Raw genomic sequence first — 27,669 nt, 5'->3', positions numbered from 1 at the left:
ATGTTACGAATAAGCTCACGCGTTATTTTTGCAAATGTATTTATTCAATCATTTTGACGTGTAGTGTATGAAGAATATTCAGGTTAAATATTCATTTAAATTAAGCGATTTATATTATAGAAAATTGCTTTAAGTTTAGTGTGTTTTTGAAGATAAAATTATTCTAAGCTGGTATTAATAATATCTTGGTTTATTATTTTATTTTATTTATTAACTTTAATTTACACTTAATAATCTTAGATAGATTTATACGCCTTCTTCGTGTCGTTAACTTTTCGATATTTTAATTTATTTAAATCTAGTTTAGCCTAAGAAACTTATACTCTTACCGTCTTATAATTATGTATTAAGCGCGACAAGGGCAATGGCGAAAGTATATAAAATGTGAGTCTCGATTCCCTTAATTTCTATATTGGAACTGAGGCCGGCGCGCTTGTTTTTTGCCCATCGACGAGAGGTCTATAGTTTTCCCGTCCGGAAGCACTAGCTTGTTCTCTTGGTAATCTACAAAGCCGTCTTCGTCCTCCTGTTCTTGCTCGTCGCATTTGATTCCCGTTTCGTATGTATATTCGCGTCGGATACCGTCCGGGTCGATGTATCCATATTTTCCACTCGTTATGCAATCCACGCCGATCGTCTCCTCCTTGTACGATCCGTCATCGTTTTCGAATCCCCACGTAATAGAACCATCTGCATTGTCATGCCGATATCGCCTGATAATCTGTAAAATATTATTCATTACGTTATTAGATATCTTAAGATTTAATCCTAACTAACAATGAGTTCTCTACTCGAAGTTCTCTGATTGTCTCAGGTGGTTTTAATGACTTGTTTATAATGAGCACGTGAAAAACAGGATTGTCATTTCACAAATTTGACCGGGCCGTTGCATAAGAGGAGAACAGGTTTCCTCTGGCCGCGTTTATGAGTTATACGACGCTATCTCGGGAGAAAAAGGAGCACGCCGGCCAAATAATTCCGGCTTTCTCCTTTCGATCTCAAAACTGTCAATTTTATCGTGCTTTCGGATTGTAATTCAATTCATCGTAGGAACATATTTTTATTTAAATATAAATTTCATTAATTGCATAATAATTAACAATAAGATAAAAGAATCAAGTTGAAGTTAATGAAATAAGTAGACGTCTATCATTTTTAAAGGATGTACTTGGTGAATCTACCTGCGCCACCGGCTTTTTGCCGCGGATTTCGTAAGCCTGAGATGGTTTGACCGGCTTGGGTGGCGGCTTGATCGGTTGCTGATACGTGATCTCCTCGATGATCTGCTTCCTCGGGGCCTTAGTCGGCTTTTGTGTTGAGCGATACTGGATAGGCGGCGGTGGCGGGGGTGTAGGGCGATATTGAATCGGCGGTGGTGGCGGAGGTGTCGCAGGACTCACCCTGACGTTCGGAGTCACCGTCTGAGGTGATCGGTACGCCAGGGATGGTCCAGGGGCTATTGGAAGCGGCCGCGGTAGATTTTGGATCGTACGCGGCACCTCTTCGCTCAGTTCCTCTTCGCTGTCCTGGTTTCTGGCCTCCTGGCTCTGATCTCGCGAGTCCTCGTCCTCGCGGGTGGAATCACGCGACAGATTCTCCTCTTCCTCGGGTTCCTCGTTCACTGGTTTCACGTGATGAGGAAACGAAGGCCCACCCACCGGCAAATTCGGCCGGAAAGGACGTAACGTTCCGGGAGCGTCATCTCCAAGCCCTGCCCGGGGTCTGCAATTTTACACCAACACTCGCGATTAACAGTCTGCGCGTTACGGAGAAATATTTTGCATTTTTCTGAAGTGCCTTATCGTTTAAAATGCAGAAAGTGGAATGCGCGAAAATACCAAGACTATTTTGCTTCTTACCGGTTACCTTGCATTAAATAAATGTCCATTTACGTATCTACGGAGTCACTCGCACGGAACGGCATTCGGACTTTCTTGTTTCAATTTGCAAGCCCGTTCGGGAGCGATAGGTTCGTACCCCGTATTGCGTAACTTTGCGCTTTTCTCAAATATATTTCGCACATTGGCAGTTTCGCACTTCCTACTTACAAAGTACACGAACGTAGCGTCGAACTCAAATTATTTAATATCTCTCGCAGAGATATGCGCGTCGCCGAAACTGGTTTTCCTACCTTTCCAATAGTTCGGATAGTTAGCTCGTGCCGAAACGCGCAGGTGATTAACGATCGCGACGTTAAGCTTCAAAGATAATATTACGAACGTTCGTAAAACGCTCCGTGAAAAGAAAAATGAAAAGAATTTTGTCAAAATTAATTTACTGAAGCAAACCCGAAGAGCTTATTGATCAAATCTTTCCGAGCTTTACGGGCAATGAATCATGTCTGTATGATTAATGATGAAGGAATTACTTGAAGGAGATCGGTCGACGAAGACGTTGATTAGGGAACGCCGGTCCGGTACCGCCTGGCCGTGGGGGTGGCAATCTTTGATAGCGAGTTGCCCTTATCGGGATCGGCGCCGGCTTCGATCCTTCTTGCGCCGTGCAATACGCGGCGGCGCACACCAACAACTGAAAAGAAGAGCTTCGATTACAAATCACACCCTCAGGCACGAAAACTGTTGCAGAATCAAAGAAACGATCGGCGAGCCATATCCTGGCTGTCGTTTCTATTATTCTTTCGTTTTAAAGAAACTTGTAAAAATTAATTATGCACTTTCGATTTCGTTTTGCCATTCCATGGAATATTAATCGAATATAAGATATTAACGATCGAAACGTTCAATCGAGCGTTTAAATAAAAGAAAAAAATACCTCGTTGGTTCCTAGTTCAATTAAAGACTCTCTGCTGTACCGAGAACGGCCGGCCGAAAAAAGATCATTACGACAAGCGGTAATTACATCAAGTCGTACATAAAGATCTTGTTTCATATCGGGATTCCTGACGTGATTTTCCCGAAGGAAACGTGATAATGAACTGGTACGTATCGCGCTCTTGAAATCGCGTGCTAATCATCCACGATACATGGCCCATAATTTCTTATCGCACGACGGTCGTTAAAATCTCTTGGTGGGTTTTCACCGATAAATCGTCGGGGATTTCAAGTACGAATACTCTCGTGCTACCGCTAATAATAATCATTACTGAAATAAAAAGAAATAAAAAGAAAGAAAGATATCGGCGCAATATCGAGATGTTTGGAATCAATGAACGGCAACGATCGTAATGCGTTACGCGAAACACGTTCCAGAGCGTGCGGCATTATTCCGGTTTTGCGCTCGGCATTAACGAGCGACGGCCGGGTGCTGCCCCGTTGTACATACATACGCAAAATCGGCCTCGTCTCGTGCCGAGAGAAAAGAGAAAGTGATTTCGATTCGGCCTTAAGTCGCGCGGGGTGCTACACATGGTGCAGGCATCCCGCATAAGTGCCGCGCGTAACTCCGTTTAATCAGCGTGACATTTAAGCGACGGGCCGGGCCAGGCGCGAGTTGATTGGGAAGTGCGAAAAGTGGACGGACGTTACGCGCAATGCGTTGAAAAGTAGAAACCGCGAAATTAAAATCACTCGCCGATCCGGCTATTCTCGCTTTCGTTCTTTATTCTTATCGCGAGCCCGAATTAATTCCATTTTTTATTCGCGGCGCGTGCAGCAGGAAGATCGTTAAATAATAATTTTCCTTTTTTTTTTTTCCTAGCTGTAACACGGCATTACGAGAATCAAACTCAATCGTGTTTCAACTGGCCGAGTTACGTCGGCTGGATAATAGCGCGTTAGACCAGATTTTAACAATACGCGCAACGCTGATAGTTGGAATGCACCGCCGGCGAGACGGGACCGAGCCAAGTTAGTCGAGCCCGTTTCTTTACGCCGGTTCCGAGTCGAAGCACGCGTGCACCGACTCGGTTTAAGTGAAATAGAGTAAAGCAATCTGTCCGCGACTTTCCTCGCCATACGCTTTCACTTGCGATTTTCGGCCTTTGCAATGTCGACCGGAGCGCGCGAGTTCCCGGGCACGTTCTTCGCGAGGGAGAAGCGAAGGGCTGAGGAACAAACGCGGCCAGCTCTTGGTGAAATCCTCGTAAAAGTACAACCCACCCTCCCTGCCGCGTCAATGAATTGCATTACATTTTTCACGATTCGAAAAATCGTACGATAAAATAAGTACGAAAAATAATCGATGTAATATTTTCTTTTTTTTTTTTTTTTTTTTTTTTTTTTAACAGTAAACATACTTACAAGGCAAAGTGTATTCATCTATACGTTTTCCCTTGCATTTCTTCCTCCCATTTAAATAAGTGACAAGCTAGAACGTATTCGTAATGATGGACATATATTCGCAATGCGTACGTTCGCGTTTCACGCGCAAATTGTATTGCGACAGTCCGTTCTCTCGCTCTCGTCAACTGAACTATTTTGCTTAAAAAATGCACGTGAATTATCGGTTCTGCGTACTCGTGTTGCCAGTATTTAAATATCTTGCGCGGCCTGGTGCCACTCACGCCGCTGAAATCCTACCGTGCCACTCGAGGGTTAAAAGATGAAAGCGATCGAGACAGGTGAGGTCAAGCGCGGAAGAAAGTTAAGCATGATTTCGCGATGCGACGAATTAAAAAGAAAAAAAAAAAAAGTTGCCGCGGGAGAAGATATTTCTTTAAAAAGGAAAGACGTGAACAACCTGTTATTCTTAATTTTATGTAATATCGAAAGATAAAATTGCTGGACAGTTATGTAATTTATTTCGCGACGTGATACGAAAAAGAGAGTCAAACAGATATTAATTATGATAGGCTTGTAATAAAACACGACGTTACGCAATCAAAATATTCGATAGATATATTACGTAAGATTTGATTGCGCCGAGTAATAGAATATATCGGTGGAAATATGTAAAAGCGACATTTTGCGAAGTGTGTAATTGCTAGAATGCTTTTAAGGATATTACTATCCCGATATAATAGTATCTTTATATTAGAAATTACAAAAAGTAGTCCAAGGAAGCACGTAAGGAATAATCATGAAGAAGCAGCTTTAATAACGATGATAAAAAATTAATCGGCAGTAATAATAAAAATAATTAATGAAATTAATAAAATTAATAAAATTAAATGTTTAACGGTGTCGAAAAAAAAAAGGGATATGGGGAAAAGAACTGACAGAGAGACAGACCGAAATAAAGAAGACGTTTAAACATTCGCGACGTTAATTTCAATTTTAAGGGAAGAAGATTTGAGTGGGCTAGTAAAATTTAATTTCCTCCTAATCAACGAGTCATTTTCGCGGGGTAGAAGCGGTAAGAAAATTTCACCCTGTAAGAACTAGCTTTCCGTCTAATTCGCAATAAAGTGATTTACGCGGGATGGCCGGGAGGAGGCGAGTCGGGAGGGTGGCGTGCAATCGGAGAACACTTGGACGACTGATAAGGTACTCACGATCACCGCGACGCGCATGGTCCCGTTGTTGTTCCTCGTTGTCGCGACGATGGGCACACTGGGTGTGGTGCCGTGGCGCGTTTGTGCCTCACACTACCGCGATCGACTCCCCGTCTCCGCGTTCTTATACTTATATCCCCGTTGAAATTCCTATGGCACGGCCGACGGGCAGCAGCAACGCAGGCCAACTTTCCATCGAAGCCGTCCAGGAATTGTGTTCCGCGAGCGGGCGCGAAACGATCATCCACCACCGCTGCGGCAGCCGCCGCTCGATGACTCCGCGAGATCGCCCGGGGAAGACGTTCCCTCTGCTCCTCAGGATCGCGCGAGATCGATGCCGCGCAGATGGCGATTTTCAGCGTCAATTATCGTTACCGCGGTAATACCGCCAGCGGCGAGCTTGATTAGCCTGGGCCCGCCGGGTGCTTTCACCCCTCTCGTCTTAGTCTTCCTCAGCTTCGACAACAGACGTCTTGAACTTCGGCCCATCGATAGTTAACACCTGCCTAATAAACGCAATCGGTTTTCAAGTGACAGGGGAATTACAAATGAATGGCTCGGTAATGACTTGAAATCTTGCGACTATCAAGCGCGCAGCGTCATTAATCTTGCGGCTTTTGTTGCCGTGAGGCATATGTGTGAAAAATTCAACCTGAAACAAAAATGACAAAGATCTTTATAATAGCGCGTAACATTACGCTTTTATGTATTTTATTCCATAAGCTACTTTGAGCGGAGTATTTTTCGAAATAAATTTTACGTTACCGGGAGACGATCGGCGGACGAGAGCATGACTAGAACTTTTTGTGACTTTGTATTCTTTGGTTGAAGCTGCTAGAAACTCGTCCTGCACTCTCTTTCGCAGGAGTGTAGTCGGATTGGGATGCACCTGGTGCCAAGTTTGCGTTATTATATTCCCAGGTTTGAAGTGTATCTTGTATCCTCTTCGACCGCAACGTTTTTTTAATCCCTTGTCTTAATTTCACCGCGCTTACGTAGACCGCAAGATTCTCCACAGAGCCACAATAAGTGGTAAGAAGACTCGTTACGAAGGAAAGTAAATCCTGAAAGCACAATACTTGAATAAGCACTCTATTAATACTATTTAAACTACGTTTACCGATTATATTATTAATTTAATTAATTATCAGATATTAAATTGTAAAATACACGTTTTATTAGTCTAGTAAGCCGATTCGTACAAAGTCCGCGGAAGCGGACTGAAAGTTCACGTAGCAAAGCGTTACTCGATCGCAATTTCGGATGCATCGCGGATGCAGTTGCTGCTGGAGCGACCTGGTAATCGCTTTTTTGGGGAGTACATCCCTGCGCTTCTCCGCCGGCCGACGACGACGAGAAGAAGCGAAACGCGCCGCCGGCGAGCTCTTAAAACGACTCGCTTTACGGCGCGCTTCGAACTCTTGGAAGGTTCGCGCGTCCAAGGTCAGTGCCGGGGCCGAAGAAGCCGGGCTGGCTCTCCGTACCGATCCGCATCCCCGCGGCTGGCAACTACGATGATAATGCACACGTATGCGCTTATCATCCCGCCGGTGTTGGAATGCGACTCTTACTCGATCGCTTCGCCGCGCGCGGTGCGCGGCATTATGTTCGCGCGACAAAGAAATGACAAAGCGACCGGCCCCAAGTCTTTTCGACGACGCGTAAATCGACGGCTTTTGTCCAGCCCGACGTTTTACCGCGTCGCGCCTATGCGCTCCGGTTTATCTCGGCCTCCGCGACGGTCCCTGCGACGCCGGGACCACGTAGCTCATTAAAGCTCGTATCGTCGCGCCCAGCCTTCATCGAGGATTCATCAAAATGTCAGAGCGGGACGTCGAGATTACAAGCCCGCGATACGCTCGACCGACTCGAGAGACATTGTCGCGAGATTAACGCGGATCGAACGCGATTGTTTCACGATACGGAATTCCTTTCCGTTCTCTCGTATAAGAATAGATTTTTTCTTTTTTTTCCCCTTTTTTTTTAATCGAAGGATGGATGCGGAAGATACAAAATTGCAATTCCGAAGAAAAACGGATTTCTCGCCGAGACAAATCGCCAGAGAAAGATTTTACGATTTTACTTAACGCCGGACTTTTGCAATTCCTGGCTCAATGCAATTTCAGCTCATTCCGCTCTTTTTTTTTATCCCTTCCCCCCCTCGCCACTACGCACCGTCAAACCGCAGAGGTTTTTGCGTCTCGCGCTGGAGCACTCTCTCGCCTCTTCGCCGCAAATGTCGTATCTAGATGAGAGAATGTGGTGCAAGAAAATGGCCGGTGCTTCAAGTCCAAGTGCCTTTCAATCGCCTTTAAATTTCACGACGGCATAAAGATATTACCGGGAGTTTTATTGCCGAAGAAATAACGCCAACGGCAATTCGGACAATTACTTGAAAATTAAAGTATCGAGTGCGCTAACGGTATACCGACGAAATTTCAGCTGGATCACCATGTCTCTTCCGCGTATCTCGCGCGAGAGGAATCGTGATGCAAAAAAAAAAAAAAAAAAAAAAAAAATAAATTCTAGGACTAGGTGTGACTAGGATTTGTACGACGGTCTCCCGCGCGAGACGCCGCATCCTCGCGTCGGTAGCCTGTGGCCCCCTCGGTGAAAAGCGGCAAGGGCCCCTTTTGCGGGCGAGGGCAGACGAGAAGGCGCAGGCAAGCAGAGCGAGCAGGTAGGTAGGTAGGTAGGTAAGTAGGTAGGTTGATAGGTAGGTAGGTAGGTAGGTGGGTAGGTAGTGCACCGGAGCATTCTCGCGGGAGAAGTCGGGCCGAGTCAGCGACGGCGACGGTGGCGAGAGCGAGGCACAGATCACGCTCGCCGGATTGTTGGCCGGCGCGGAACCGGTTCTCCGCGTTCCCTCCCCCTCGCCCCCCTAAACCCTGTCGATCCCGCGGATCCCTTTTTTCTACGTGTCGTGGTCGTCGTCGTCGCACTGGCGCGGTCCGTGCACCAACGGTCGCGGGCATCGGTATCGATACGCGCGCTTCTTTGTAATTAATCGTCTGTGATTCCCGAGGGCGGAAGCGAAGTGACGGGGAACGAAGCCGCGGCGGGCAACGGGAGTGCATATCCGCCCTGGGAAAATTCGCCGACCGGGTCCTACCGCGAGTGCACCTAAACGCGCACCCTCCGCCCGTCGTCGTTCTCGCGGTCGCGGCCGAATGACACCCAAGTGCATAATACAGTCCTCGTACGTGTCGTCGCTTGGAAAATAATAGAGTCGAGGGTCCCCGGCGTCGAGAGCCGGTTCTCGGAACTCGTCGCTCGGGTGGGGAACTAAACAGGTGATGTATGGAATAATCGGAGCGCAGTGGATAACGCTTCCTCTCCCACCGGAAGTTCGCGGTTGCCAAGGAGAAACATCGCGAAACTCCGCGTAAAGAAGAACGGGCCCGCGATTTCTTTTCCGCCGATTTGAATCGAGCACGTTTGCGAAACTTTCTCCCGCTGGCTCTACCCGATTTAGATACGACATTATTATTAGAAACGATTTAACGTCCAGCCTCGCTTTTTGTTCTCCTTCGCCGCCGGCGATAACGCTCGTTCCTCGGCGTTTTAGCATTCAAGGTAGCGTCCGAAACTCCGCCGCCGCCGTCACGCATCGCGTGCTCGATAACGCCGCGGAGTGAATTCTAAATTAATAAGCGGTATCGCATTGTCACTTGTCGGTGTTGCGTCAATCAATTTGTCCCGCGACGACGTCCCCAGCTGTCGCGCCGGGACATCGCCGCGCTTCGTTATCGCTACGCGGTCCCGCGATTTCGCGGTAACGACGTCGCCAAGTTCGTCGGCACTTTTGACAGCGCGAAACTTTCCGCGCCTCGCGACTCCCTCGATTAGATCAGGATTCGCGGCGTATTCACCCCCAAGCTGCAACATACTTTACCCTGCCGCGACTCGGAAGCCGCTCGCGCGTTTTCAACGAGCAAGACGTATTAATCTTTTTACACGTAACGATCCAAGGGTTAAATTTGCATACATCCCGAAGAAAAAAGACAGCGAAAAAGATCGTCGTATACTTTTATCGATACGTTAGCTCGTAAACTAGTTTTCGAGCTTTTCTCTGTCGCGGAAAAAAAAAGAAAAAGAAAAAAAAAAAAAAGAAGAGTCGGCGAGGCCTTCACCTTGCCGTCTTTATAGTCCGAGATCTCGGAGTGCGCGCCACTTTTCGCGAGAGATCTAACAAAGAAGGGCCCCATTTCTCAAACGATTTGCGTTATCCTCCATTTCGCGGACGATTCGCGAATCGCGGAGCGGCGCTCGGCAGCCGGTCGGGAGCCGTTTAGCCGGCCGGTGCGGCGGGCGATCGTGCCGATTCCTCCCATTGGCCGAGAACCGGCGGGTGCCGCTTGCCCGCAACAAGACTCTTTGTTCCGTTTTTCGTTCGTCTCGACGAGCGCCCGCGACGGGACGGGACGGGACGAGCAGAGCGCGGCGGCGGGCGACAGCAACGAGCGGCGCGGAGCGGGCGAATTTGCAACGGCGAGTGCAGTCGTAGGTCTTTCGGTCGTCGCGCCGGGTGCAATTATCGCGCGGGGCTCGCCTTTCGAATCCGAACGTGTGGCCGCGGCGGTACGGATCCGTGTTTCTTCCTTTCCTTTTTTTTAATCTTGGAAAAGGACCGCGCGGTCTTCGCTCGACCGATCGAACGGGCCAGCGGTGACGCCTCTTCGCGAGGGCGACTAGATCCCGATCCGAATCGAAATCCGTGCAAACGAGCGTCCCTCGCCGCCGCCAGCGAAAAGTCAGACTTGACAGAGAGGACTGTAATCGTTAGCGGGTTGTTCAGATCGGCAGGTACGTTTTAGCGCGCTTGAATGTGTGCAATGCGAAGCAGAAGCTCGTCTTTTCTCGGTTGAAGCTGCTTCGAATTTCGAGCGAGCGGCGGGAACGAAGAGCGACGGAGTCGAGTGCAGTGATATCGTATTCGAGGCCACTACGACCGAGGAAGATCGACTTTAATCCCGATTTCATTCTGCTCCCTGCCTTTCTCGAGTCTAATTAGAAAAGAACGGAAAGTAAGTTAAACGGAGATTGAAGTTAATCTACTTTGATCGACGTGGTTCTCACTTTTAATTTGCGACGCCAAGTTATAATTGAGGGAATATAATTGGCAATTGTAAAGAGCCTAAGGGGAATAACAATTTCTTTTCCATTTCTTAAATTTTTAATAACGACGATTAAGTATCCGGCGATTAGATATTTAAAAAACGAACAAATAGAACAGATTTAATGTATTATATATTTTTTCGTCAAATCTCTTTTCTAAGTTAACCGCGGACGAATTAATGCTGTTAGATTTGATAAATTAATGTAGTGGACGAACTATACAATCCTCGACAGCAATCGGTTCAATTTTGACGACGGAAAAAAAAAGAGAAAAAGCAGTAGAGAATTTACAAAAGGATAAGAACGATCTCGCCAATAAGAACTGAACGCGGAATGAAAAAGCCGGACGATTTTATCTCCTCGCGGCGTTTCTCTTGTTCTCCTTCAACGAGCACCTGACTCGACTCACGTCACGTCACGGAGTCGACGCGAGGGCAGACCGAAGGGATTCCATTCGGCAATATCTGTTCGAGAAATCTTTGTTGCGCGGACTAGTCCTCGCCGGGCGGATTCTCGCGAAGGAAGCGCGCGCAGGTGAGCACGGCGGAACCTGTTTCCGATCGCGCCACCCGGTACATGCGAGACGGTTCTATTCTCCCGCGGGTCCCGACTTCCTGCGACGACCTTCAGCGGCGTATCGCGCCAAGTCGCCGTCCGGAGAACGTGCCCGTCCGGTGCGGGCTTTTACTTCGCCCCGTTCCGTCCAATCCCGTCTCGCCTCGCGGCTCCGCGAAGACCCTGATCTCGGAAAAATCGGTGCCAGACTTCGCTCCTCGCCGGCGAAGGGGGCGGCAGCCGGCGGCCCTCGCCAGACAACGCCAAGGGGAGTGCCAGACTGACCTTGACCTTGAATGCTCCGGCTATTGTGGTCCTTCTCGCCGGCGAGACCCGGCCGATCGCCGTGGAAACCCTCCCTTCTCGGATCGCATCGACTTTTCCGCCCGATTACGCGATCGAGAAGCTACTCTTCGCGGTCGAATTAAAATTTCGTAACTCAAGTTCCGGCGGCACGTAATGTTCTTTTTTTTTTTCTTTTTCTTTTCCTATCTTTCTCGTTACGTGCGTCGGCCACGGTAGCCGCGTAGCTAGGGAGGCCTCGTTGCTCCTACCCGATTCGATTAATTATATCTCTCCTCCCGATGTAATTACTTCCCGTAATTAAGCCCGGCCGAACCGCGCCGCGCGCGAACGCCTTTAGAAATTCTCCCACGACGTTTCCTCGACTTTCCGAAGCGCGCAACGCTGGCGGTTGCCAAGCGCGTGCACGTGTGACGCGGCACGTTCAATGCACCGGCAACTTGGCCGTTTTTTTTCCCCCTTTTTTTCTTCTTCTTTTTTTTCGAGACGAAGGGCTCGCCGCGCCGTGTTGCTTCTCTCGTTTCCATCTCGAGCGGAAATCGAAGGAGGCGGTTGAATGAAATTCGCCGAGTTGCCTAACAGCGATCCTGGTCGCCGTCGCCGTCGCGGTCGTCCGCTTCGCGGCGCGAAAAAGTCACCCGTATCGAAAAGGAAATCGGCTCGAGACCGGCTGAGGGAATGGAACCCCTCGGCGCGCTAGACGGACGCACGTACGTTCGCCTCCCGTCGTCTCGCCGCGCCGCGCCGCGTCGCGCCTCGCGCGCGGACACCGCTTCGGTCAAGGTCGCAGTCTGCGCGCTTTAACGCTCTTTTTGCACGTTCTCTTTCCAACGCCTGTACCCGGTGTCCCGAGCGAATCCGATCGTCCTCACGTTTTACTTCACTTCGGCCGGATGATGTAAACCGGCCGCGCACCGGCCGCGAGCAATCTACGCGCGCGCGTGAAAATCACCTCGGGAATCCCGCCGATTACCTCCGCGAAAAACGAGAACGGCGACTTTTCGACTCCGGGCGAGGTGCGACCGTCGCTTTGCACCGCCACGGCGGGCGGCGATATGGGAAATTTTTTTTTTTTCGCAGGTACAATGAATTTTAATACGAGTCTCAAGGTCCGCGCCGGCGAAGAGGCGCCTTTGTACGTACGTGCGTAAAGCGGGATCGTGCACAACGAGGCTGTGCGGGATAATGTGCCGAGGCTTGGTAACTCCACCACCGTTGGCGGAATTTAACGGCCAATGGGGTACGAGTTTCCTTCTCTCGGCGCGAAAGGCGACTCGTATTGCATATTGACAATAAGCCGATGTTAAAGAAAAAAAAAAAAAAAAGAAAAAGACTTACCGAGAGCGGAGCGCCCTGTCTTTATCGCGTGCGAGAGTCCGTCGGAGGACGAAAGTAAGTATGATCGCCATTGGGTGAGTATGATCCTTGAACGAACGCGCCGGCCAACTTCTCATTTATTAATTTTATTTTCGTGACGTTGCCGAGCTGGCCGAGAGGCGCATACTTCGCGGTGAGAGTCGTTGATTAAATATAATAATGGTTATAGATGAGCGTCTAAGTCGCAATGATGACCGATGCTCTGTAATCGTTCGGGAAGTAAAAGTACAAATTAAAACCAGCGTTGCTTCTAATTTTTCATATTCGACGCAACGAGGCCGGAATTTTCGAGCTCGTTGCTTAAATTTTACGCAGCTTGCACGCGAGTTTATGGAAATGTTTTAATTTTAGATATATATCGTGTTAAAGTTTGCACGCAAAATAGTGAATATATTTCTTTTTCGCTTTGAAACGAGAAAGTAATGAGTATTATTTTCTTTTCAACAATGATCCCTTGCGTAATATCAAGCTAGGTAATTAAATACATTTTCCGAGCAAGGATTCAGAAGGATATACCATAATCAGGCCCGGTTTTACCAACGCGAATTAATCTGATCCATCGATTAACTTTCAGAGCCGCAGCTGTTTCGTAAAATCGATGTACTTCCGACGCGAGCATTTTGTTCGGCAGTTGCAACCCTGAATGTTAACCGACCGATTGAATTAGCTCGCGTTGGTGAAGCCGGGACTTAGGTTACTTTCTCCCGGTCTGCCATCGAGGTTCTAACTCGATGCCGGACGCAAAACGATGCTGAACCCTGGCTTCTCCATATCAAAAATTCTTACTTGGACGAACTTTAGAGTCCGATCTCGAAGATAAATCGCGCCGACGAACTTTACGATTCAGCGTACGTACCACTCGAGCGACCGGTTCACCACCATTTGCATTCGACGTTCTCGCGTAATACTTCGTGCCGCCACGGCGGCGCTGGTTTCCCGGAACGCCATGCTCGGACGCCTCCGCGTTTCCCAGATTTCCCGCTCGGCCATGCGATCGCGTTGCTATCAGTTGACGAACGGCGTCAGCGTCGACGGGTGTTTCGTCGTGCATCGTCGTGTGGGTCATATGTGACGGCAGGCATGGCCAGCGCCTCGTCGTTCTGTCTGCTGCTCGTCGTCGCCCTGGCGGACTCGGGCACCTCTACGCGGCGCACGGTGAGTACCGCCATCCTCTGTTCCGAAGACGAGCCTCCTCGCGGTCTCGGCCGTAAAATCGCCCGCGCGGGAAAGCTAAGGCCGAGCCAACGGCGTCGCGTGATTCATCGCGCGACTTTGAACCCCCGGACGTCGGTTTCTGGATTATCGCGACAAAGAAATCAAAGGATCGAGTCGCGCGTCGATTCTCCACGAGGTTCGCCAATCCCTCCCCCCCCGCCCGCCCGCTTCCGCGTGCGCGCCTCCGTGCGTCCCGCGACGCTCGTTTGTTCGCCGAACAGGTGGATGGGTATATTGAGAAATTAACCGCGCGCCTGCCTAGCTGGGGACCGGATAAGTGTACCGACGCGGCCTAGATTGCTCGCGATCGAAGGGCACGGTCGATCGCGGAATCAGCGCGAACATTGCCGCGGGCGTCATTAATCTCGCGCGCGCCGGGATCGATTTGTATTTCGCTCGACGATGGGTTCGGTTTCATTTAGTTTAGCTTTATTTTATTAATTAATATGTATTTCGTCGAACTTGTCGCGCGCGATCGACGCAGCCTGACTCTGCCGCGTTAAATTTAATTTCGCAGCTCCGGCGAAGCGAATAATAAAATAATGTAATGATTTTAAAATGTATGCAGCGCGAAAGCTGAATTAATGGTAAGTTTAATTACCGAGTAAATTGATGTAACTGAATACCTTACATAATTTTAGATTTTATTGTCTAAAAAAGAAAAAAAAAAAAAGTTTTGTACGTGCGATAATTAATTATCGACACGCGCGTGACGTAACGGGTTGATTAATTGCGAACAGTGACACGGCCGTTGCCTAAATCGTTGTTAACGTTTTAGGGCACCCGGAGGAATTTGATGCGCCCCGTGGTTTCCGCATCGTGCAGGCCTAGCGTATTAAATACTTAATAAACCGGGGACTATCGATCCCCGGGCGTAAATTAGTAAATAATCCAACTGTGCGAACCTAGAGCATAATGTGTTTGGAAATGGAACAAAGAAGTTTATACCGCCCCTATCGCATTCCCATTTCGTTATCGACGCAACGTGCCGGGAGTAATAGCAGCTATTGAAATATGCAGCATTTTTTTTTTCTTCGATTTATTCGTCGAGCGCGTAAGAATTTCCCTTGGGCGAGAAAGTCGTGGGAAAAGCATTGCGGTAGAATAGTTGGGTGTAAAATAAAGAAAAGAAAGAAAGGAAGAAAAAAAAAAGAACAGGAAGCAACCGTAAAGTCTTGTCGCTTGGTAGATACGCGGTCGTACGGCGCGTGATAGCGTAACACGGTGCAGTGCGCCGTTTTGTGCGATAATAATCGACAGGGGACTCGTAGGAACGGGCGGCAAGGCCGCCGGGCGCACAATCCGGCACCGATCTAGGCCATCCGTTCGTTAATACGACGTCGTTTAATGCCGCAACACGTTGCATAAAACGAACGCTTTATTTTGCCTTAGCTGCGGTCGTGGGTGAACTGGGGCTGCGACGAGCCGTGCCCCGAGCGAAACGTGACCGCAGTCTACCTGAGAGCCGATGGACCGAACGACACGCTCCACTACCTGTGGGATTTCGTCGGCGCCCCGTCCGTGCTGCTGGCGGTCACGCCACCGTCCGCCTGGCTCAACATCAGCTGGGACGATTATCTCGCCAGGAGGGAGAACTCGGTCTACTTCTCTGAGAAGCCCACCTACACCTTCGGGGTGATAATAAGCAAGGTAACCACTTCGCCCGAGGGCCTTCTTCACATTTTTAATTGGTTTCTAATAAAAATATGTCATTGATATTAATAATTTGATTATAATATTAATTGTTTAACAGCGAGCTTATTCGTCGACGAGGTCAATTATAAAGATAGAGTAAGCCAGCCCCCGGGATTATAGTTACTCTTCGCCAAAAAAAGCAGCTTGAAAATGCAGCACTCCGATCATTAAATTATCGCTCTGGTAGACTTCTATCAGGACGAAAATCCAAACGGGTGACACAATTCCACTCGTCACATTCTCTCAAGAGTGGAACCTATATATGCGGTTTCTTAATTAAACCTCCGTACTCCACAATGTCTTCATTTCGTAGAGACTCCTCTTCAAACCGAGTATTCCGGCATCTCGTTCTCTCCCGTACGAGATGAGAACGCGCACGTATCACGTATTACGAGTCTGTCGTGTTCAAGCACATCTCTGCGCTAAACAAGACCAACATCTTAGGAAGACGCCAGCGCTCTAGGGCTATTAAAATGTTGAAAATTATCGTTCAACAAACGCCGTGCAATGCTCGCGGGATTAATCCTTTGTAAAGCGCGTAATTGATGATTGGCGGTTCGTCTATTCGGCCAAACTAATAGTCGCCGCACAAAGCTACGCAATTGTCCAGCGGCTATAAGCAAACAGGCCACGTATCGATCGGCTGCATCCAACGGGAATTTCAGGCACGTCATGTCAATGCCGATGAAGTTGCGGTTTAAATTCAGTTAATTTTATTGCGCGTTGATATGCAATTATGCGGGAGAAATCCGTGTAGGTTTCAATCGCGCGTGTGCGGTCTCACCACCGACTGACCCGATTTCGTCATCTGTTGACTTCTTCGCGTTTGTATGCGTATTCGTTACGTTAAATAATGTGTCTCGATGTTATGTGTTACAGATTATCGAATTCAACGACGTTAATGACACGGCATTGATTGATACTGCCGACGTAAAAAATACAAACGTTTTGCGCACCGAGTATTTCAACTGGCGGCGCGTGTCTCTGTCGCAAAAGAGCGAGCTCGTCAACCTGGATATGGAGGGTAACTCTTATCACGATACAGCTAATATCAGCAGATACGGGAGTGTAAAGCTTTCGGTAAATTATTATGCAGCATTAAAGAAAAAGTATTGGTAGTACGTAGCGACGCATGCAAAAATAATCTCACCGGTTCGATTGAGTAATACTAGCCTTTTCATGAGCCTGTATACATATACATATATATATATGCACATCTGCCTTTTTTTTAGACTCTTACTTGTATGTGCGTAGCATATTTAAAATGTCTTTTGTTCGCTCGGCAGCTTCAAGGATTCTGCACTCTGGACCATTCAGATATGGTGCCGCACATGTTGCATACGGAAAATTCTACGCTAGTGGACATTATCCTTGATCACATGCAGACCAACGAAACCTTTTCCAAGAGCAGATTCGCTATTGAATTACTCGCGGTTGGCGGCGGCAATCCCGAGGTACCAATGTTCGTTGATCCGAAGAAGAGTCTGGACGACGAGCATACTCCGGGCATATTCGAGGTAACGTTTGCAGACATTTATCGTTTTAAACAATCTTCTTGCTCTCTTAAGTAAAGAAAAAATTTTTTTAACTTTTCGTATGGTTTTTATTCAGGTCGTGGAAGTTAGAACTCCACCTTACAACAATTTGGACGGCACGCTAAATGCCGGATCGTATTTACAATGGCGACCAGTTTCGTACAGCAACGCATTGCGCGAGATAACCAGTTCCACGGAGACAATCCAGTATCCACCGAAACAAGTGTTCAATCATACGAGCATCATCAGAAACTCGATGCTTTATTGTTACTACGGAGAAGCTACGGATAATCTTCTAATGCAAAAAATAATGGTTTCCTTGGGCTCAAAAGGCGATGGTTATTATAAAAAGTCGAGTTATTTGACGTGGTAAGTTGCAAGACTATCCTCTTCTTATTTCGAAAATTTTCTCAGATAGTCATAAATTTACTTACTTACGCGTTTAAGTAATTAACGAGATATTACATTTAATTAAAATTTTTCAGGACTTTCATGATCGGATACGGCACACCACCCGAGGAGAGATTCTCTTCTCTAGTCATTATGATTATTTCAATTGGCCTAGGCCTTCCTTTGCTCATTATGGTCGCCACCGGCCTGTACCTCTGCGTTCGCAGAGTACCGAAACGACATGGCAATGTATATTTAAGTCGATGAGCTCGTGTGCCATGTGGTTTCTTCGTACGTCGCGTGCACGTTTAGGTGCATCGCTACTACACAACCTATTGTTCTTCACAAAAAGATATTCCTATATTTATAAAACACATATATATTTTTACACGAACTATTAGCTCGGATCTAATATCAGTGTGATAAGTGTGAATGATAATTTGTTATCTCGCAACGTATTTAGCGCTCTGAGTTAGCAGATTGTTAACATAATCCTCTAATGCTCTGTTTTAATGTTTTACGAGGATGTGTTATTTGTTGATACTCGATAAAAAAATTAAAAAAGAAAGAAAAAAAAAAGAACCGCATTTGCCTCTAAATACGTTGTAGGAAAACGGCATGTTAAACTTGTGCGGCGAATGATTGAGTTTTTTTAGGCAATTTATAATTGAACGTTGATTGTATGCACGATTTATAAAATATATCCTGTAATAAGTTGTACTACATTCCGCATAATTTCCATTACGATATTCGTCTCCCGTATTTAATATTAGCGTATTAGAATACTCTGCTGAATATTTCTCGCGTGCCCCACGTATTTTTATATTTTCCGCAAATATACGAAGATCACATGTATTTATTTTAATTCATATTTTAATTCATATTTTAATTTGTAATTCGTTGTCAGGTTTTCTTTATTAAATTTACTTTCTGTAATGCGTCGGGACGTGCCTCGCATTGGAGTGCACTTTATATTTCATATGTAAAATTAAAAAGACAACTAGGCGAGGTGGTCTTTTCGGGTAATCGGGGAAACCAGTCGCGTGTGGAAATAAAAATTTTAAGTCGATAGCGGTGTGCGGGGGTGACGTGTCTGCAACGCGGCGGTAAACCTCGCAGGGCGAGCTTACTGAAGCTCGCGGGTATGGCCGTAGAGGGTGCGGGTGAATGTTTTCAAGTAGTGGTAGGAAGAGTGGCGCGGTATGGTACCGCGTTTCGCGAAACGGCAAAGGATGGCGCGGGGCCACGTCCACGACTACCAAGGTGGAGGGGTACGTTTTCATTGATCCACCCCGTGCTACGGAAGCGCACCACGCAAGCACTTACGAGCCCTGAACGGAGCATTGATCTCGGCCCCGTGCCGTCTTGGCGGTACCGTCGCTTCGCCACGGCAAAGCGTTTCCTGAGAAATATAGAAAAAAAAATTGCATCCTCGCGACGATTCCGCTCGCAAAGATAGATATGAGGGGGTGATCGCGACGTCGTTCTCGGTCTCGGAAACAAGTCCGAGTCGTTCTCGGGGAGATTGCCGCGCCGTCGGTCTCGGAATCGCGGATTTACAGGGCGCGGGGTGGACGAAGCGTGGGAGGGGGTGCTTGATAGCGGATCGCGAATGAGGTATAGCGGTAATTAGTTCCCGCGACGTCTACTGCGCGAAAGACTGGCGCGTGGCGCTGCAGTAACGGTAACGGTTCGCGTTGGCTTGACTGGGAGCACCGAGAAGAGTCGCCTTCGCGGCACTTTTAAGTACGCAGAGTGCAGAGGAAACCCCCCCCTCCGTAGGGTAACCTCGTCGAGAGTCCGGTCGCGAAAAAGACGTGCGGGAAAACCTTGGGCCCGGGGTTAGCGGAGAGCGAGCTTTCGCGGTGGCCGCGTTGTCCTGGGAGTGAGAGGAACGTCGAGCAGACCGAGGAGGTGCAGCTGCAGCGACAGCGACAGCGACGACGGTGAGGGCCGAGAAGAGGGCGAAGAAGGGGGAGGAAAAAGCGAGCGAGCGCGGTGGTAGGTGGTTGCGACGGTGGAGGTAGCGAAGGTGGACGGCAGCTACGAGGGAGAAGGAGCGCGACCGCGCCGGTGGAGGATCGGTACGCGAGGAATAAAGAGAGCCTAGCTATCGTCGGGGTGCGCGCGCGCGAGCGTTTAATTTCGCGTGTGTTGGCACGAGGATTTCTGCGCCGCTCGTCCGTGAGCGGATGCACGCGCGTGCGCGCGCGCGCGCACGCGTCGGAAGTGTGTGTGTGTGCGCGCGCGTGTATGAGTGCGCACGAACGAACGTGCGGCAGCGGTGGCGATCGTGTCGAGTGAAGAACAAAGGGAGTGGAAAAGAAAGGCCCGCGGCGCGCGGTACCACGGCTTAGAGCAGCTAAGGGTGGCGCAGCGCGAGAGAACGGCGCCGCGAGAAGTGGACGTATCCGCGAGCGGACCTCGGCGCGTTGAAGAGAGCAGCCCCGCGTCAACACGGGCGACGCGGCGGCCGGACACGGACGCGTCGACAGGCCTGTCCGCCGAGGAAGGGACCGTCGCGCGCAACGCGATCAATTTTCGTTGCGACGCGCGGGCGGCTTAGACCGTACAACGGACGCGAGACGAAATGACGATGCTACCGAGTTACTGATTACCGGCCGGATAATGTTGTCGCAGAGCAAGTTTTACGCACTCTTCATCCACTACACCTTCGTGTAGCGCGACACGGGGCGGGTCCTTGCCGCTGCGGTGAAGAGTAGAGAACGAGCGGGAGGTGCGAAGCTTACCGGGGAAGAGAAACGAGAAGAGAAAGAAGCGATAAGTGTGGACAGCGGAGGAGAAAGAGGAACGGAGAAAGGAACATCGGGACGGTCGTGGTCGCCATCGTCGCCCAAGAGTTCGAGGGAGAGAAAAGCGGCCGAGAGGGCCCGGACACGCGTGCAACCGTCGCACACCACGGCACGCAAGGGACATCGCGCAAGGCGGATTTTTTTCCCGCCGCACGTCTCGTCGGTCGTTTCTTTTTCTTCGGCATCGTCGGGGTGAAAGTGTGTATATCTCAGTGTGTCGTCGTTTTACGGTGCTCGGTTGTGCTGCCCTTACATCTCGAGCAAGGCCCGCGGAGGTGTTCCAGAACCCGCCCCCGCTCCCGCGCCCTCCTCTCTCTCCGTTCGACGTCGCAGTGCCTCTCTTCTCTCCACATCGCTACGTTGCGCTTCTGTTTTACGTTCGCAACGGTGACTATCTACGCTGGAGAGTGTTCGACCTCCTCAACCGTAAGTACTTACTCGAGGATGCACCTCCACTTACCTAATAACAATCTCCAAAAACCGTCTCGCTTTTTTTTTTTTTTTTCTAAACGTCTAAGCTTTCCCGAACTTGTCTCTCGTTCGTCCCGTTTTTCCGAACTTATCTGCCGTGAGATTCGCTGCCACGTAACGAGCTCGCTTTAAAATCGTCCTAGTTACTATCGCGCTATCTCGTTCTTTTCACCGAGCGTCGGAAATAATTTGAGAACACCGAATCAATCAAACACGTTTCTTTCAATTAACGTAAAAAAAAAAAGAAAGTCTGATCTACTAATTTAGTTTTCCACTTAAAACCCTCTGCCATTTAGAAACATGCTATTTTTTATTTAATCAAGTTGCGCGAGTTTGAAGCGAGTAACATAAAAAAAAAAAAAATTTTTTTCCCGCGCAAACGTGATGAGTTTTCCGGGCGAACGCGATTTTCGGGGTTTTTACGATTATTTTATGGAAAAACCGATATGCGGCATGCTCCATTTTACCCGATTCTACCAACTGTTCGTAGTTCATGATTAATTCGTCATTTGAGGGAACTGTTCGGCCCAAGAATATCTAATCAAACGTCCCGCGATGTTAGGCGCGACGGGCTGTTTGACATTCCGTAGGACCACGGGCGTAGCTGCCGTAAATATAGCGCGAATAAGCAACGTAGAGGTATACGGGGGCGTACATTATAATGATACATATTAATAAGATAATGCCTGGCACGTACCGTGGGAGTAATGATAGATCCATAATAGCACGGCTGATACATTTCAACTGGAACAAATCCACAAGTTTGGCATACGATGTCAAACTTGGCAGTAATAATAGAATCCATTAGCGATCTCCAATTTCTCACCGGGGAAACAACGAGGCTAGATCAGAATTTGCAAGTAGCATTAAATCCGAGCTGCGCCAAGATCAAATAACCAGATCGACGATAAGTTATTATTTCTTTCAGCTCGGTTACTTTTATCTACGTTCAGACATTCGATCTTAATATTAAATCGTCGAGACGCACGAATTTACGTAAAATCGGGGGGAGAAAAAAAAAACAGCCGCGAAGAAAAAAAGAAAAAAAAAAAAGAAAAAGTACACAACGTGATACTTACACCATTACTTTTCCCCGAGAGGTCTGCCCTCTTCGAACGGCGGTAAAAATACATTACGTTTGCGTTATATAACGTTATGAGCAAAAAGTTTTTTTTTTTTTTTTTTCTTTTCCCGGGCCAGACTATAAGAGTCGCCGCGATAATCGAAGTGAAGCGCGGAAGTTAGAAGAGCGGACGCTATGTCTGACCAGTCGTTGATTTCGACCACTTGGACTGGCGCGTGCGGCGCGGCGCTCGCGACGCTCGGCGGAGCTCGACGGTCCGCGGGGGTGCAGGTTGCCGTTTACATCGACGTAACGAGCTCCCGATTACGAGGCGCGATAGGACTGGCAATCGAATGGTAAGGTGTACCGCCATACAAACTCTCCCGCGTACATCATCCCGCGAATACGTAGCGTGACGCGCGCGGCTCTGCCGCGGCTGCCATTCCCGATATATCGATCGACGCCGCTCACGGTTAGGTTAGGGATCGGTCGTGCGCCCGACGGGCTCGCGGACGACGACGATCGGCACGAGGATTATGTCGGGAAGATCCTGAACTCGTGCCGTCGCTCTCCGCCTCGGTGCTCGCTTTGACTCGAGCGCGAATTACGCGCGGTAACAACCACTAGCGCGAGTAATTTGTTTTCACGTATTCGATAGCGAATTAATATTTGTACCTTAGTATTTAGCACCTGGCGATTTATTTATCGTACTTAAAAGCATTTGGAATTTTTATTAGGCTCGTAAATTAAACGGCACAATTTTTCCGCGAACGCGAATGCCATAGTACTGCTCGTCCAATCAATAAAATCGTTGCGTTTCGCGTGAATGATGTATCCGCGGTCGACGAATTTCTGATTAAATGCCGAATCACGTCGCGCAAGGATTTTTTATAATAATTATTGAAACTGAAGAAATCTATATCGCACGTAATCTAAAAGACTGTGCGACGCGAGAAAAAGAGGATGTGAAAAGATAGGTCGTCAATTCGTTTAAGCAATATTAATTTCCCAGATGCGCCGCGAGAGATCTGGAAAATGTTTCGTTGACCGACGCGGAATCGTCGTGCGGTTAATAGCACGCGTCGAACAAGGTCGGTTCGATCGGCGCAATCGATCGCGGCCGCGATTACGGCAATGATTGTGACATGTCTGCCAGCCGGTGACCTTCCTCCGCGCGAAAATTGCCGGTCAATACGAGCTGCACGATCCGCTTGAGAGCCGCGCGATGGTATCGATCACCGTGCACGACGACGACGACGACGACGCCTCGGAGGACTTTCTCCCGTGCGACTTGCGTTGCGGCTGTAACGAAACGCGCTTTTTTTTTCTTTTTTTTTTGAGTGGGCCGTTTATCACTCTCGCTTCCTGCCGCTTTCGCTAGCAACGTGGATTATTATTATCACGCGCGAATCTCCGCTGCTTAGCCGCCGAGGATTTTCTCCCGCGGTGAGAAAAAAGGGTATTCGCGGTTTCTCGCACTAAAGGCACGCAAGCGAGAGGAATTTTTTTTATTAGGCAACTCTTGAAATTAATCGCGCAAAGAAATATTAATAAAGATAACGTTCTCTTGTCGCGCGCACGAGAAAGAAATCTATTTTTAAGTACATTAAGGAACTGCAGGTTACCGAAGTTTGCGGCGACGATCGATCCGGGGGATATCTTGCAAAATGCGAGGGCTTCTCTTTCTCAATCGGGGTGAGCTCGAGTTTCGATTAAACGCCGTCGGTCCTGCCTTCGTTAGCGGTGCTCGTATTAGCGGCACCCTTTCGCGGGCATACTTGAACTTAGAGCGGCTCGTTCCGCTGCGTAATCGTGCGTGAACAGAACGTAACTTACGTCATCGTCCATTGAAGGCAACGCGGAGGCGCGAGCGCGCTTCAGCCCTCGGCACCTTTGTGTGGCACGGCACAGATATTCCCCTTCTATCGACGTAACCGACGTGAACACGTACACACCCCGCCGCACGCGTTCACCGGGGCGAGCACCAGGCGGAATTCCCCGATTCCGCGCATACTCGCGTGCCGCTCTCGCATTCCGCGCGTACAAGTGCACGAAATGGGCGAAACGCGAGAATAATTGATATACGCCCGGCCGGCTGATACGAGACAGTCCGCTCGGGATCCCTTTAAAGTTTGATAAATCATCCCTCGGCATAAATAAACGATCGATAGGGCGTAATGTCAAGGGTCGCGTCACGTGCTCTGCGCGCAGATCGCCGATCCGTGCTAAAACGGGATTTAGTTTCCGCGTTAAGAGCGACGGCACGCTCCGAGGATAAAAAGGTGGAAAGATGCCGGGATAACTGTGCCCTCGCGCGAAGCCGGTTCCTTTTTTAGCGCCGTCTGAACGCGGCGTAGGCAGTGCCCCGCTTCTAACATCTTGGCCGATTATATAAAACTGTCCGCTGACATTTTATCAACTGATATATTATTTCCCTTTCGTCTTTTTTTTTTTTCTTTTTTTATTTTATTCCCGCCGACGTTATTTAGTTCGATTTCGAAAATAGCTGTACGAAGCGCAAGGGTTGCTTTTCGTATACGTGCCAGACTCGTGCTCGCGGTAGAATCTTTATTTAAAATCGAATCCGCTTCCGAATATAACTTTACGTAAAATTTAATAAGACATAAAATCCGACGTCGAGCTAGGGTGACACGCCGCTTTGTGGAAAGCTACGGTCCTTTCGTTTGAAATCGAATCTCGCCTGATTTTTGTGACGGACAACGTCCAGTCGGGCTCTCCCGCAAGTGCGCGCGCGCGTAGAAAAAAAGGGTGCAGCAGCAGCGGCAGCAGCAGCGGGAGGGTTGGGCGGGAAAAGGAGCAGGTTTTACGGGGCGAACGAACGCAACAGGTGCGCTACGCTTCCCTTCATCCGCGTCGTTCTCAAGTACGAGTGTACTCGACGTGTACTGTACTCGGACGAGTACAGGCGCACCCGGGTGCTCCAGAGACCCGCCGAGGGATGGATTTTCGCAAGCGCCGATAATCCCATTGTCTTCCGCCAAGGGGGTCGTCCGTTCATTTCGCGCTGACCGATTCGAAACGGCCGTGCCTTATCGTATCTTTCCATCCCATTAGCGCCGAGCTATTTACAAGAGACACAATGCGTGTCAAGATATCAGATATATTCTCACCTCGGCCGTTCAATGAATTACGTAAGTCGGCTCTGCGGACAATTCATTCAGACACGTGGGCGGTATTATAATATAATTCAAAATTGATATCCCCGCCTTGGATGTCTTTTCTCTCACGAATACGTAACGATTCAACGCAATGCAGATTATGGATTTAATTCGACTTAGAAATCGGATGATGAAGTAGATGTAATTTCGACGTTGCGATACTACGAGGACGATTTCAATTGCACTCCGAACGTGTGTAGTAAGAATTTAATCCCTTTTTGTGCGCGAAATAATCGGCTTTAGGGGGAGTCAAAGAAATGGTAGGCAGGTTGAGAAAGAGAACAGAGGGGCGAGGAAAAAAAAAAGAAAATAGGTTACGAGATAAAGTAAAGCGTTATGCGGGCTGCTTTCTAAACCGTGAAATTCATCGTTATTCGCCATTATTCCGCACTGAGGGTGGGTCTGTATTATGTCAATCGTTCCAAGAGTTCAAATTGCCGTCGTTTATTCGCACAGCCGATAGTTTATCTCGGTCGAGACCTGCCGTCATAAATCAAAGTTTTTATTCGTAACGATAAATCCGCTCGCGTTGATTATAATCCTGTATCGGAACACTAACGCGTCGGCGGAAAAAACTACATTAATGAAACTCACGAGTCGGGGTAGCGTCAATATTACCCCGATCTCGAAATAATATTTATATTACATCGCATAGTTATTCCCGCGAGCTTTCGTCAAAGTGCAAAGAGTTAATCTCTTCCCTCGTACATTAACAGAGAGTTTTCAATTAGCTTAGCTTTCAACTTTAATAATTCTCGTGATTTTCCCGCTTCAACTATAAATTAATTAATTAATTAACAAACCGCGTCGTGCTCCCTCGTTTCTCCCCTCCCCTTTTTCTTCCGCGTGGAGAAATGACGGTGACGTGCTTCTCCATTGAAGCGATTAAAAAGCCAAGTGCGGGATTTCGTGCGTGTGGGGGGGGAGGGGGGAGGGGGTGGGTTGAAGACGGGCGGAGGCGGGATTCTTGGAAGCGCAATGCCGAGCCGAGCCGAGCCGAACCGTCAAGAAAGTCAAGCGGGCGGGCAAGCGGGCAATCGATCGATTGCCCTCGCACGAACGCATGGCCCTGTTTCGCGGGTATATACTTTGCGTCGTCTTTTGTGGGTCGCGCGCCGGTGCGGAACGTCGCGAATCCAACGACTGGCACACGTACGGGATATATGCCGTTTTTCTACTCGGCTGGCACGTTTAACGCGCGCCCGCCCGACACCGGGCTTTACCGCATTTTTCGCGATATATCCTCCCGGCGGATTACGCGCCGTCGAGATTTTCATATCTCGCGTGCCCACGCGACCCGTCTCAAATATTTCCCGACCTTTCCCTGCCGTACCTTCGCGGCCCCCTGTTCCTCCATCTCGCTTTCGCCGGGCACCTAAAATAGAAATTAATAACGCTGATACCAACGCCATTTCGTATGAGCGAGTATTTGATATATCGCGTTTAATGCGCCGCGAACTCCTCGTCCGTTTGCCTGATCGCAGATAGGTATCACTACTTCGGCGACCGTAATTGCTTGACGTAAATAAGCCCTTGTTGCGATCGAATATTTCTCCAGCTAACAAATGTTTTCTCATTATTCCGTATTGCGGATAGACGGTTTTAAAGCAATGTAAACCGCGTGTAGGTATAATTTTTAATTGATTTCAATGCTTTGTAAACGCCGCAGCGTGTTTCAGTGTTGTTTTATTGGCTGTTTTAATATTTGCTTTATCGCGTTTCGAATAAAAGTGTCATTTGTAACAAAAAAAAAAAAAAAAAAAAAAAAAATTAACTTATTAAAGCTATAGTTAATTTATTCGTATAAAAATTACTTCGCGAGCTTTATATTTAACTGATAGCGCAAGTATAATCCGTATTCGTTTGCAGCTGTCCCACGCACTCGGGGGGGATTCTTTCAATGAGTCAAAGCGTTTCGTCGAAATGACGTGAATCGGACGACATTTAGACGGTCTAAATAACTCCAAGCACGCCCATTCAACATTATCACTGTCGCCACGTCAGACACGTAGACGCGAACCAATTTTCCTCCACTGTCGTATTCTCGTTTTCATCGAGTTCTGTAACAATCTCCTTAACTACCCGTAAGGTTATTACAAGATTTTGCCGTTCTACGTATATCGTTGAATCATCGTCTCGTGAAATTATAGGATTCACCGACAGCGTTACAATTGCGCTCCTATAAATTGCTTTACTGAAAATATAACGTGATTAAATTTTTTTAACGCGCGATTTGTAAGCAACCTCGAAAACGCATCCGATCTCGCCAAAGAAGACTGAACGTGGCGCAATAATTTATTTCTTATTCAAGTCGCGTGCAAATACTTTCGCCTTAACTTAGGCCTGCGAGCTTCGTTTTTACGTAATTGAATAAATGATCCTAACGGTAACGCTTCGCTCTCTGCGGCAAATTTTTATTTTTATTCCTCTTTTTTTTTTTTTTTTTTTTTTTTTTCCGCAAACTACAAGGTTCTCTTCAGCGGAATTAATTACGTGAATGTAAAACCTCGGGAACTTCCGCGTCGCTACTCATAGTTCTCGAAAAAGCCACATTTGTACGAAA

The 27,669-nt window shown here is 48.2% G+C and overlaps 2 protein-coding genes and 1 long non-coding RNA gene across 3 annotated transcripts in view; 1 reads left to right on the top strand and 2 right to left on the bottom strand.

Annotated features, from left to right (window-relative positions):
- Positions 1-180: 180 nt before the first annotated feature.
- Positions 181-5,603, bottom strand: LOC139103826 (uncharacterized). The gene is made up of 4 exons (XM_070658878.1): positions 5,393-5,603; positions 2,369-2,529; positions 1,182-1,722; positions 181-721 (listed from the first exon to the last, which is right to left on the bottom strand). Exons 1-4 carry the CDS (start codon positions 5,408-5,410, stop codon positions 401-403), a joined length of 1,041 nt encoding a protein of 346 aa, XP_070514979.1. The 5' UTR covers positions 5,411-5,603; the 3' UTR covers positions 181-400.
- A 14-nt stretch (positions 5,604-5,617) lies between these two features.
- The window catches only part of LOC139103840 (uncharacterized), a 38,658-nt gene continuing 16,606 nt past the window's right edge, over positions 5,618-27,669 (bottom strand). Inside the window, exons 3-4 of the long non-coding RNA XR_011545954.1 lie at positions 6,158-6,456; positions 5,618-6,044 (exon numbers count right to left, since the gene is read on the bottom strand). This is a non-coding gene — a long non-coding RNA (uncharacterized lncRNA). The remainder of the gene's footprint in view (positions 6,045-6,157; positions 6,457-27,669) is intronic.
- On the top strand, positions 13,742-20,819 carry LOC139103820 (glycosylated lysosomal membrane protein A). The gene is made up of 6 exons (XM_070658868.1): positions 13,742-13,900; positions 15,353-15,610; positions 16,535-16,735; positions 16,942-17,172; positions 17,267-17,559; positions 17,676-20,819. Exons 1-6 carry the CDS (start codon positions 13,826-13,828, stop codon positions 17,845-17,847), a joined length of 1,230 nt encoding a protein of 409 aa, XP_070514969.1. The 5' UTR covers positions 13,742-13,825; the 3' UTR covers positions 17,848-20,819.

The sequence above is a fragment of the Cardiocondyla obscurior genome, linkage group LG07 (assembly GCF_019399895.1).
Source record: "Cardiocondyla obscurior isolate alpha-2009 linkage group LG07, Cobs3.1, whole genome shotgun sequence".
Taxonomy (NCBI): Eukaryota; Metazoa; Arthropoda; class Insecta; order Hymenoptera; family Formicidae; genus Cardiocondyla; species Cardiocondyla obscurior.
The sequence above is the reverse complement of the archived record's forward strand: the minus strand, read 5'-3'. Positions and strand labels throughout refer to the sequence as shown.